The sequence below is a fragment of the Mus musculus genome, chromosome 13 (genome assembly GCF_000001635.26).
Source record: "Mus musculus strain C57BL/6J chromosome 13, GRCm38.p6 C57BL/6J".
NCBI classification, from domain to species: Eukaryota; Metazoa; Chordata; class Mammalia; order Rodentia; family Muridae; genus Mus; species Mus musculus.
Window position 1 is genome coordinate 13,349,961 of NC_000079.6, and position 12,599 is coordinate 13,362,559.

At 43.7% G+C, this 12,599-nt stretch overlaps 1 protein-coding gene across 3 annotated transcripts in view; it reads right to left on the minus strand.

Moving 5' to 3' along the window:
* Positions 1 to 7,659: 7,659 nt before the first annotated feature.
* Positions 7,660 to 12,599, minus strand: part of Gpr137b (G protein-coupled receptor 137B) — a 36,025-nt gene continuing 31,085 nt past the window's right edge. Inside the window, exons 6-9 of one of the 3 annotated variants that reach the window (XM_006516805.4) lie at positions 11,338 to 11,462; positions 10,976 to 11,112; positions 10,868 to 10,876; positions 9,408 to 9,463 (exon numbers count right to left, since the gene is read on the minus strand). In XM_006516805.4, the coding sequence (XP_006516868.1) occupies positions 10,977 to 11,112; positions 11,338 to 11,462 (261 nt within the window). In that variant the 3' untranslated portion in view covers positions 9,408 to 9,463; positions 10,868 to 10,876; position 10,976. Of the gene's footprint in view, positions 9,464 to 10,867; positions 11,113 to 11,337; positions 11,463 to 12,599 lie in introns of all 3 variants that reach the window. The other 2 variants (XR_382078.2, NM_031999.2) reach the window with 2 other exon arrangements.

Genomic DNA, 12,599 nt, shown 5'->3' on the forward strand with positions numbered 1-12,599 from the left:
TTTCAAGACAATGTTTCTCTGTGTAACCCTGGCAAGTCCTGTAACTTACTTTGTTGACCAGGCTGGCCCCAAACTCAAGAGATCGGTCTGCTTCTGCCTTAGTGCTGTAGTCAAAGGTGTGTATGTACCACACACCTGCCTCTCATGGATGGTCTCAGTGTGAAGACAGAGTGGTTTCTGTTGCCCTTTTAAGCATGCCCAAAGGTCCACAGCTCCATGACCTGTCAGCTTTGGTAGGAGTCACAGCATTTCTCTTTTAAATGGAATTGTCAGCATTCCATGTTTTGGCTCTTTTAGATTCTTTGCTTCCAGGTTATAGAGCTCAAGGAAGCTGTATTGGCTATTTGAAGTCTGTGTACAGCATGCCCTCTGTATGTTCTAATATGCACTTGTTTTCCTCCTATAGGCTTTCTACAAGCATAAGAGAACTACAGAACTTTAAAGCGTTGTTGCAGCACAGGAGGTAATGAAGATTTTTCTCTGTCTTCATAGACAGAGCAGACTGTATGAAGCCTTTTAGCCTCGGACACTGGGCAAAGAGACTGCGTGTCTAAGACTTCAAGAATTCTGAACTCTTTAAGAGAAAATTCAAATGTCCACTTGAATATTTATGATCTTTAATAGAATATCAATTAGAGATATTTATAAATGAAGTATATCCTTTAAAATTGTAAGTTATACTAATGCCATGTTTGTTTCACATTTTGTTTGTATTGTATTACCCTGCATTTCTAGTTGTCAAACTTTAAACGACTGTGTCTATCCTGAGAAGACTATTGAATCTGCTGTAGAAAAAAGAACCAGGGAACCAGTGTTGCCTAGAGCTGGTCCCAGTGACAGAGATCTATAGCTGGTGTAGTTAGTGTTTTAGACTTGCCTAACGCTGTGTGCCATCCTCTGTAATGCAGGGCTGTCACTATAGTGAATAGGCCGTTCAGTGACTAGCGAGAAGTTCTGGATGGCTTCCCAGGGCTTCAACCCTGTTACCATGTTTAGTTGCTGTTGCTGCTGTGGTTTTGGCCTAAAGGGACCTGCCTTGGTGAAGGTGGGTCAGTGCCCTCCCGTGCTCACTTGGCCCGTGTACCCCAGCCTGGCTCAAGAGTCGTGTCCTTTACCTAAAGCCTACAGCTCCCCTTCTGGCTTTTCTCTTCGTTCCTCTTCTAATTATAGACATTTTCAGTTATTTTATGAAAAGCCCTATTTATTTAATGGATGTTTTTCTTCACAAAATTTGAATGGGATCCTATGGGTTTATAATGCTAATTGGATTACACACACATTTTGCTGTTTTAAAGTAAGCATTTTCAATATTTGATTTTGAACACAATCTATGCAATCCTCTACCTCTTTTGTGCGACTGTCTGGTGAGCTGCTTCAGCACGACTGTCACTTCCTCCCTGTCCCTCCATCTTCAGTTCGTCCCGGATCAGCCATCCTTGGTGACTCTAGACAGTGGAGGACTTGAAGACCCTAAACTGCCATTTTCTAAACCCGGGATTTAAAAATCTTTAAATATTTTAAATCTTGGTTCTTTTCAAGGTGGCAGTGTATAATGGGATTACTTGAAAGGTTTTTATCTATGCGAGTCCAAAATCTCGCTTCTCCTTAGATTCTGTCTTTCTGGAGTAAACAGTAAGTGCTCTTAAATCCACATCCTATCTGCCAAAGCCTTTACCGTGTTCCTTGTAACTTCATGGTGTAGGCCAGATTATTAAGTTGGCTCATTCCCCTCTGAATGCCTCGTCTTCCACGACAGAGGTGTGGTGAGACCTGAGGCCTCGATGGTTACTTCTGCTCCTCATTCCTAATCTTTATAAACTTAATGTTTTGTTGATAGTAGTGAATTTTGTCGGTTGATTACTCTTTTTAAGCTGGCTTGAAGTTTTCTTTTTTCTTTGCTTTTTATTTTTTAAAGAGTTGCAAGTATTGCCATGTGATGGGAACGGGCCACTCTAAGATAAAAAGCCCACCAAGTGAAAGCCAGTGACCTTGCCCTGTACACCAGCGGGTTCTGTAGTGCCCATTTAGAATGTAAGGAAAGGTGGAAATTTTGCACTTTGTCTATTTTTATTTTAAATGTGGAGATTGTTTGGAAATGTCACTTATCACCACTGCAGTTAGATGCTATTATTTAAACTATTCGCTTAAGGGGGGAAAATCTTCATTTCCACTTGCTGAACTTTTCTTAACTATGATTTGTTCCAAGCTTAGGACACACACTAGTACAGTGTGTTCTACGAAGTTGAAAGAAATGGTTGTTAGAATGAATTCCTTCAGTAAGGGAAGTATTCTGAAGTTGGTACTCACTGGATTAATTTTTAAATACGTTAGGGTGTGTTGGTGTGTGCATAGTGACATCACCATGACATCTGAGGACTGTGGAGACTGTGGGACTGTTTGGTGACCCTGGTGATGAATCTGTAGGAGGCTGTCTGCCCGTTCTGTCACCGGTGCTTGGGGGAATTCAAGCACTGCTTACATTGTGAGATTGCTTGTGACAAAACACTTGCTGTTTGTCTGTGTCTCATCACCTGCTGTAAAAATCTAGCACTCGACAGCAAGCCTGACTGAAACGATTGTACCTGGTGCCATAACAATGTGAAGAGGAAGTATTTTCATTGGTGGCCTGTATATTCCTTTAGTGGCATCCATGTTAGACTAAAATGGCCCATGCTCAGTACCCCTCTTGTTTTGGATTATGTGGAGGATCAGCCAAACAAGATAATCAATTTTGAAACTTGCCAACTCAGATGTTGGCCCCTGTATTTTGTGTATGAAATGCTGTGCTGTGTCTCTCGACCTGCCTAGGTGCCACCATGTGTAAGGAGGGACAACTGTGCTGGTCTTCCTCAGCACTGCTTCTCAGCAGTTTGCAGCCTGAAGTTCCTGCAGGAGCCCCTAGTAGTCACCAAAAGGCTCAGACCAGATACACGCTGTGTACACCAAGAAACTCCTTGGTCCAAACCAAGTACATAAACCCACGTGTCCTTTATTTGAAATGACATCTACAGGTGCAGCTTTGAGTTTTCTGAGCAGAATTCCAAATAATTTGCTGTTGTAACCACTGGAGTCTGAACCATGAATTAAAATACATGTTTCTGCAATCTTTTGTTTCTTTGTTTTTCCCCCCTCCTCCTTATCGAGGGCTTCTTATGAGGCTGTGATTATAATTTATGGATTGGGGGAAAATAGACTTCTGCATAGTCTGAAGTATAGTATGATTCTCCTTGCAATCATGATGGCAGCCGTTGGCTGTGTGTGCTGAGGACTTTGCATGGAGCGGCACACGAGGTGGTAAGGACAGGTATTTCCTAAAGCATGAAAACAAATGGTGTCTGAGACTCAGCCAGAGCTTGCTATTCTATTCTAAGCTCAAGGCGTGTAGAGCCTGAGCGGACCACCAGAGCCTGTACTGATAATGTGGACTTAATACCATTCAATCAAAAGGTAGGAACAGTATTCTATGATTTGTATTGAGTCATAGGCTTAAAAAAATGCTTGTTTTATTTAACTTTCCAAATAGGTGGTACATTCACATGGTTAAAAAACACAATATACACTAATACCACAATGTCTTCCCAGTTTCCCATAGTGCACACACATGCCCTCTGTCCCTGGCTTTTTGTATTTCCATCCACACTCTCCTTTTTAAAAAAAAATGCCAACATATATACATATAAAGCCTTATTTCTCTATTTGCTCTTATTTTACTTGGAGTAATACCACAGACACACCATCTGCTTTTTATCACCTAATTATTGCAGTAGCCATGTACCACCAGAGAGATAGCCTTTTCACTTTATTGGTTGCTTGGTATCCTTACTATGGCTATGCCAGTATTTAGTTGAGTGGTACCATTCTTGAGCATTTGAGTTGTTTCTAGACCTTGTCCACATATCATGTCACATTTGTATATGTACATTTCTAAGTGTTCAAAGGTGAAAGACCACACACACTTGTAGGTTTGAGAGGTACTGACTTGGACTCTGCCCTCCACAGGGAGGGACTAGCTCAGCTCATGTACATGTGTGCTTGCTCATCCATGGCCTCACCACCAGAGACAGTGTTCAAATGCTAGATTTGGACATTCTGATAGGATGGAAATTTAAAATGTTCATTTTAAAAACTAAATGTATAAAATTAACAACTAACCCTTAATTTGCTTGGTGTTCTTTGTGCACTAGACCCCACCTTTTAGAGGTGTTCTTCAAGCGTGATGAGCTTCATAGTCTTCCAATTTGTTATGTGGCTTTGTTTTAATGGTTTTACCATGCTGTGGTATGGTCTCATTTCCTATACCAGTTGTTTGATCCTTTGGATCCTAGTACAAAATACAGGTTAAAGAAACCAACCTAACTTTACATAGGTGTAACCTGTTTGGTCCGGGAACTCTAGCCATTTGTTCCATGACTCGTTTGAGGAATCATGTAGATAGGACAGATCTCTGACACCTCTATGGACCTAGCTCCTTATCTAGGTTATGTTTCCATTTCATCAGTCCATTTTCCTATATGTACCAGTAGACATTGTTTTAATTCAATAATATTGAATATTAGCCCTTGGTCCTCTCCAAGAGACTGGAGTGGAACTTTTGATGGATCTTACAGGCAAGGTTAGTAGACCCTGAAGTCACTTTTGACTTAAGATGCTATCCTACTGTGTGCTCAGCTTTTAAGAAACCGGTGTTAACAGTCACCCTTACTTACCCTTGGGTTTCCCTGTGCCTAGCTGTAATCTTAAGTCCTGTGCTCTCCGTGTCTCTGACCAACAGTAACGAATGGGTGTCATTTGCTGAAAACAGCAAACACAGAAGTTGAAAGCAATCTCCTACAGCGAATATCCACCATGAATGTTGAACACAACATTTAAATATTGCTCGATAAACAATAGTGTTTGAGATACTGTTTTCTGGGCCGGTTGTGGTTAATTGGAGTCCGATTTAATAATCCCTTGTAAAACGCTGTTAAAGATTTCTGTTATCCCTCATTCCTTCTCCATGTTATGCTTTCTGGGCTGCTCAATAGAGAACAAAGCCCTTTGTGACAGATGAACACACAGTGGGGATAGATTTACAAGACAGTCTTCAGGCAGGCACAGATTTAGACTCGTGTAGCACACAGAGGATGAAGACAGAAGACACAGGGAACATGAAATAGAAAATAAAATCTGAGCTTACTCTTGGTTAAATGACACCAAGGGGAAATGCTTTCTTTCCTTAATGTGTCACCAACACGTTATTGGTGATTTGGAATTTATTATTAATGTGTTCAAACTGACTACGCGCTCTCCTTCCCCTGCACCCTTTTAATTTTCCTAGATACTATAGATTTTCATGATTCCACGTGAGCTTTGGAAAAACTCCTCCTAGCAATGCAGAACTGTTTTCTGTTGTGGGTCCCTCCTCCCCTCCCTTTCTTTACTTACAGGGTCGTTAGTGTCTCAGACTATCCTCAAAGTCCCTATATAGCCAAGGGTGGTCTTGAACTTCTGATTCTTCTCTGTCTCCCCACTTCCAAGTGCTGGGACCACAGGTATAAACTGCCAAGCCCATTTTATGCAGTGCGGGGAACTGGACACATGGGCAAGCATTCTACCTACAACTACAATCTTAGATTCAAGGTACTTTTAACCTCTTGAACTTAACTGTTAGAATGTAAAGATCTTAGATTTTCTTTTCAGCTACCTTGGGTAGTTCTGAGTTCTTACTAAGTGGGGACGTTCATAGAGGTCCAGCACACCACCATGGAGTCAGAGCTCATCTTGTAAGACGAGCTGGCCGGGCATGGTGGTGCACGCCTTTAATCCCAGCACTTGGGAGGCAGACAGAAGCAGGCAGATTTCTGAGTTTGAGGCCAGCCTGGTCTACCAAATGAGTTCCAGGACAGCCAGGGCTACACAGAGAAACCCTGTCTCGAAAAACCACAAAAAAAAAAAAAAAAAAAAAAAAAAAAAAAAAGAGTCCCCTCCATTTATTTGTCCAAAGAGTTGGGTATCTGTTAGAGACTCGCACAGCAGGCCTGAGAAGACCCTGTTTATCTGAATGCATGCACTCTTATGCTTCAGTTAGGGTCTTGAAGGAAGACCATGATCGGCGAGTGACTAGTGGGTGTCAGAGTCATGGGTAACAGTTACGTAAACAAGAGTTGAGAGGGAAGAATTTTGAGGCTCATATGAGCTGAAGAAAGTGAGGCTCTGAACTCCAGTTCTGAGGAGGCTAAAGTTCAGAACATATGCTCCACTCAGGTTATAGAAAATCAGAATTTGAGGGGTGAACCAGGTAAGGCTTAGGGGAAAAGAAGACACTAGTAAGCTATCTGCATCCAAACATGGAGGGAGATGAGGGTTTGGGGAGGTAGGTGTGGATCCTATAGGCATTTGGGTTCAATGAGTCCATATTGAACACAGAACCTACCCAGGGCAAGAATGAAGCAAAAGCATAAGAAGTGTAATCGTTTGGGACATAGGGATCAGGTATTTGTTCCATTGGGAGAGGGTTTTTCATGTGTCCTGCCAGGAGCGGAGAGGAAGTTTATGTGCGATTCTCTTAGTGTGGTCTCAGATCCAAACTCATGACAACTTCCCAGTCCAACAGAGGCACCCAGTAGACTAAATTCCACTGTCTGTCTTCACAGTTCCATTTAAAAAGTTTTCTCACTTTAATTGTCCTATTTATTTAGTTTTTGATGAGAACTCTGATTTGAGCCTGCTCCTTTTCCTAATAGCTCTACCATCTGGATCCATCAGAAGCTGTGAATAGCTCATGCATACTGGATAAAGTAGAACTGCACACGGATGTGTTTCTGCATCAGTCTGTTGTTTAAATTGCTGTCTGATAAGAGTGAAAGAAGGATTCTTTTTCTACAATAATTGGCTAAACTTGTAAATTTTGATAAATTATTTGTAACCTTGTAGTAGAACAAACAGCAAAGGCTAGAATGTGTGTAGCGCAGTGGCAAGGCATATCCAGTGCTTAGCAGGCCTGGATATGATCTTCCCTGTGAAGGTAGGCACACATGCATATGTGTGCATAACATTCTAACAGACAATATAGACCTCCAAATGAGATTCTCACATTGCTTCTGAAGTGCCCAGTAACTAATACTTCTTTTGCTCTTCATAGGGGTCTAGTGTTGGTTCCACAATAAAATGTGACTGGGACATATACTGTAATAACTTCTAGTTCATAACTCTACTTGTAACACTCCAGACATTAGCTATCTATCTAAGGAATATGTGTCAATCAATGATGGATATGAACACAGGTTGGCCAGAATTCTTAACTGCTCAGGCAAATGGCTCAGCAGCTAAAAAGGTGTGTCCTGTCCTCGTTACAGCAGACAGTTACATTTTCAGTGGTAATGCCTCATTCCCATGAACTTACTTATCTCAGAGTATTGCTATAGCCCAGGCTAACTTCAGACTTAAGCTAGCGCTGGGATTATAACCAAAATACCATGCTTGGCCCCATGTGCTGTAATATCACCAGGTTGTTAGTTTCATGATGTGAACATGAACTTTTCTTTTCCTATGTTTAACACATTAGGAACAGTTTTGTTAGCAGAGGAAGTAAGGGAGAAGACGCAAAGCCGGTTCAGACCTCCTTCCCGACATGTGGTACACAGCCACTGCACGTGTATATTCCAGCACCAGTTGACAACATTTAAGAGCTGTAGTCTTTTTATTGCTGACATGAATGCTGACAACTTTATTGTAAAAATGGATGATAGCTTGCTTGTTACTGTAAGAAAACAGACGCCCAGCATTCACCAACTGTAAAGTGTGCATGTGCTACAAAATGGGTGCAAACAGAACAGCCTTAATGAGGCTGTGCTTTCCAGCAAGCCTTGCCCTTGGCTGCTGACAGGTACCGCCCTGCTAGAGACAAGGACACAGGAGCTGTGGGCACTGGCTGCAACAGCCAAATCATTGCAGGTATGGTGACAGATAAACTTTTATACAGTGCTATCGTACAGGCGATTTGTGTAGGCTTTGCCAGAATTCACCCTGGCAAAGAAGCAATTTTAAATGGCTTGCAACCCAGATGTTTACTCAAACCCAAAGGCAGGGTGTGGGGCGGGGCTGCGCAAGTTCCTCCACGTCGTCCTCTGTACAACGAAGACCCCATTACAACCCACTGGAAACTGGGCTCCCAATCTTAAATATAACAAAATGGGAGAAAGTGGGCGTGGCTCTGTGACCTATAGGACCAGAAGAAGCCAGAGCATCCGGCCTCCAGGAGGGCCACGTTGTTCCAGCGTTTTCCCAGGACAGCACGGAGATGGCACAAGAGGACCACTGTCTGGAACACTCTCTGGCTGATATGGGGATGCTGCCGCCACGTAGGCAGAGCCTACTTTCTCATACACATAGCTTTTAATAGAACACTATCTAAAAATAACAGGCAGTGAGCCCCGTGTCAGCCTCATACAAATGACAGGCATGTCTTACAGAAAAGCTGTCAGGAGTCTGCAATCCTTTAGAGCTTGAAGGCCAGAAGTATTTATTGTTAATACTCTGTGGGGACCTCTTGGCTTGTAGCCTGACTATAGCAAGCACTGGCTGAGTCAAAGAAGGCACAGTCCTTGCATCCTACTGAGGTACTGAGGTAGTGAGTATTCAGTTACACCGGGCTGAAGAAAACTCTACAAAATGGCTACACACACAGCAGAGGAGGTTTAATAGTGTCAGCAACTACATCTTAACAGTATCCACTTGTTACTGGAGTGCTTGTAGTAGTGCTTTCAGATGAAGAAGGACCAGGCTTAGGACAGAGTTTACGAGAAATTGCTGCTGCTGCTGCTGCTGCTGCTGCTGCTGTTGAGCCTGTTACGTACAGACCATGGTACTCTGCTTCTCCTGAACTTGGAATGCTTGAGTGGCGGTGAAAGGAGCCCACCACGTGGCACTCACAAGAGGGACCTTCAGAGGTAAGATTTGTGGAAACTTTCCCCAAAGCTTTAAACTATTAGACCACGTATTCTATACGTTTTAAAGTGAATTATGCATGAAAGTCTGTGCAAACTACAACATACGTTGCAATTAACAATCAAGGAAAAACCTAGTATACTTTAGCATTAGTATTTAAGTTATATAAAATACATCTTTATAAAAGTACAGAACCTCTTTTATAAGTTTAAATTATACCCACTGAAATAGCCAGATTCTCTGCTAGTACTAAAGAGTTTATTGCTCTAAATTATTGCTTAGCCCTGTGGAGCCATGAGAAAGCTATAGCAAAAACTAGAGTTCTGTTTCCTAAGGAAAACTGCCTTAGCAACTCAGCTGTCATCCGGTCTGTCTGGCTGAAGGCTTTCAACAGAGAACTCTTCCATAGGGCTGTGTCAGCTGCTGCTACCCTTGGCTTGCTTTGTCTGGATCCAAAGTGGAGTCTTGATGCAAAGTTCCTGCTTGTGCCAGGAAGCTGTTATTTTGTTGTCCCCAATCATAGTAGTCTGGAGCAAAACTTTAAACAAACAAACAAAACCAGTTCAGTGGCTTGACACAGGGTATTGCATATATGTCATATGTGGATTTTAGCAACACACCTGCGTCTTCAGGCCTAGTATCTTGCCCATTTTCTACCAAACTGCTATGCACACTGCTGCCAGCCTGAATTCAAGTCTACTGAACCCCGCAGAGTTTAGAAGTTTGCAACTACAGAACCTAAAACTAGTCATTGTGGGGAACACAGATTTAGGAGAAAAAAAAAAAAAGGCCGGGCGTTGGTGGCGCACGCCTTTAATCCCAGCACTCGGGAGGCAGAAGCAGGCAGATTTCTGAGTTCTGGGCCAACCTGGTCTACAGAGTGAGTTCCAGGACAGCCAGGGCTATACAGAGAAACCCTGTCTCGAACAAAACCAAAGAAATAAAAAAAAATAAAAAAAAATAAAATTAAAAAAAAGTGACCCCTAAGGTGGGATATTATCGTGCGTTTTGGATAGATAATGTCTATGTCTCAAGTTCCTTGTCTGTGCAACAGGAAGACATTAGCAATTTTCTATTTGGGCTGTTGTCAGGGTTGAGTAAACACCTATAAAAGTCCTCAAGAGCGATCCCTGAGATATCATTGGAACTGAAAAACACCTTTCAGTTTCCTCTATCATAGAAAAGGGTCTTTTCTTGCTCTCGGTACAGGGCGAGTACTGCCCTCTCAGTAACTTCTGGCAAGTAGTGGTTAGGGACGCTCCAGCACTCCAGTGGGGTTACAGGGTGAAAGTGTGGGGCAGCTAGATTAGATAAGAGAGAAGCTTTAGGAAGAGGTGGAGCTCAGACTCTAGGAGGAGAGCTCTTGACCCTGAGAAATCTTTATGTTGGCTTGCTTCCAGAGTCTGACTTGACATCTATGCCTTCCCCTACTGGCTACCTTGTCTTGTTATCTGATCAGGGGGTCTCTCCTCCCTCCTCTCTGAGACAGCAATGTGTTCTATCTCAGCTCTTTATTTCCAAACCAAGGTCCTTTCAGAGCACTTCCCCCATTTCGAAGGACTTTCACTGTTACACAGAGCAAAAGGCAAGCACGACTTTCTGAGCCTTGGGTAGATCCAGGTGCACAGGGAGAGGAGGGGCTGAGGGCCGCAAGATGCTTCCCGTCCTCCCTTTCCTAGCTCTGATCCAGACTCTGGATCTGGCTGAAGGCACCAGGCACAGCTTGTTTACTGTCTTGAGCATACACACACCATTGTGAATGCTACCATGTGTAAGTGCCCACCCCAAAAAGGACACAGTCCAGTCTGCAAGTGAATTTTCAAAGGAGGCAGTTCCCATGTGCTCTGGCATCGAGGTATGTAGGCCCCGGGGCCAGCCACGCTGCTTACCCAGAAAAGGGACTCCCACAGATCTGGAACCATGAGAGCTTAATTATACTGACCTCACAGAACTGTAGCAAACAATGAACGAGATGACACTTGTCAGTATCTTAGGAAATAATTGGTTAAGAATGACAAATTTCAATTTTTGGTTCTTATAATATATTCACTCTAGTGATAATTGTTCATATATTCTCTGGCTTTAGAAGAGGATCCAAGATGTCTGCCTGGATGTCCCAGATCACGTTCCAGTGAGTGAGTGGAGCAGCACATGCCCTGGCTCTCTCTGGGTAGGCTCGGAGAGGTCCTATAAGTAAAGGTGGATTTCTTTTAAAACCAGCACAGCTCTTAAGCATTCCATGGACTACGGAGTAGGAAAAACGCCCCGGGGGTGGGGGGGTCTTTAAGAATCCTTTACACTGGCTAATTCCCATGGTGAACCTGGTCCTGCAGAACTGCTCTGTGCAGTAGGAGTCTTCCACTCACGGCCGTTCCAGTGGCCCAGCACTCTCCAACAGGAGTTGGCTCTTACCTTCCCTGAAGTCCCTGAGGGGCAATGTTCCAGGCAAGGTCATCATCACTGTCATATCTTCGGGGGTTGTCAAAGAAGTAAGATCTGGGACTGAATCCATGGCTGGGGACCATCCCAGGATTGGTCTAGAAGAAGACATCATCCTTTTAGCATCCATGCAGACAACTGCATGAGGAAAGAGTGCTATCAGTAGCTGGGGTGCTTAATGAGTCTGTGCATGCTTGGGGGTGGGGTGGAGTGGGGTTCAGGGTCTCTCGTATCCCAGGCTAGTCTCAAGCTAAAGATGTCATTGAATTTTTTTTATTTTCCTCTACGTTTCAAGTGCTGGGTACTGAATCTAAGTTTTCCTGTATGCTCAGTAGCACTCTACCAACTGAGTTACAGTCCCCAAAATACAGCATGGGGGAGGGAAGAGCCGCTCGCTCCTTGAGGACCTATAGATTTTTTAAAAAGACCTGAAAATAGGAAGAGGACTAATTGGTGAGACAAGAGATCAGTAGGAAAGAGAATGGATAAACAAAAACATGCCGGTATAAACACCACAGTGAAATCCATTATGTACATACAGTTAATAATGCTAATAAATCCATAGCTCTTAACTTCCAGTGGTGAATATACTTAATCCTCACTGGTCTGTCCAAATAGCCAGGCATGGTCATTTGTGACTATAACCCCAGCACCTGGGAGGCCAAGGTAAGAGGTTTTAGCTCAAGGTCAGCCATGCCCTGTAGTGGAATTGTCTCAAGAAGTTCCCCAGACTAAAGCAGCCGGTCCACATAGAGACACAGCTGTATAATGACACAGGCTCTCAGGGGAGTATCTTACCCCAGGATCCTCTCTCGAGCCTTTCATCCTTTTTGCCCCAAACTGAATTCTCAAAAAATGCAAGCGTACATTTTTGGAGTCCATCCCAGCAGAGAAGGCAGAGATAGCCAGGCTGGGCTTCATCTGCCATCTCACGCTGCTCTGTTTCCTGTGCCTGGCTCAGTAGTGACCACCAGAGATGAGTGGGGAAAAGAGCAGCAAGCTGTTATCTGGGTGTGGACCATGGGTGTGCCATGTCCATGGGCATCCTTCTGTGCCCTCCTCCTACTCAAGCTATCCAGAACTTCACTCCCCACCCTCCTGAGTGCATGTGCGTCAGGACGGCAAAGCTGTGGCCTGGCTTGTGTGGTGCACCCTCCAGAGTGCATGTGCGTCAGGACGGCAAAGCTGTGGCCTGGCTTGTGTGGTGCACCCTCCTGAGTGCATGTGCGTCAGGA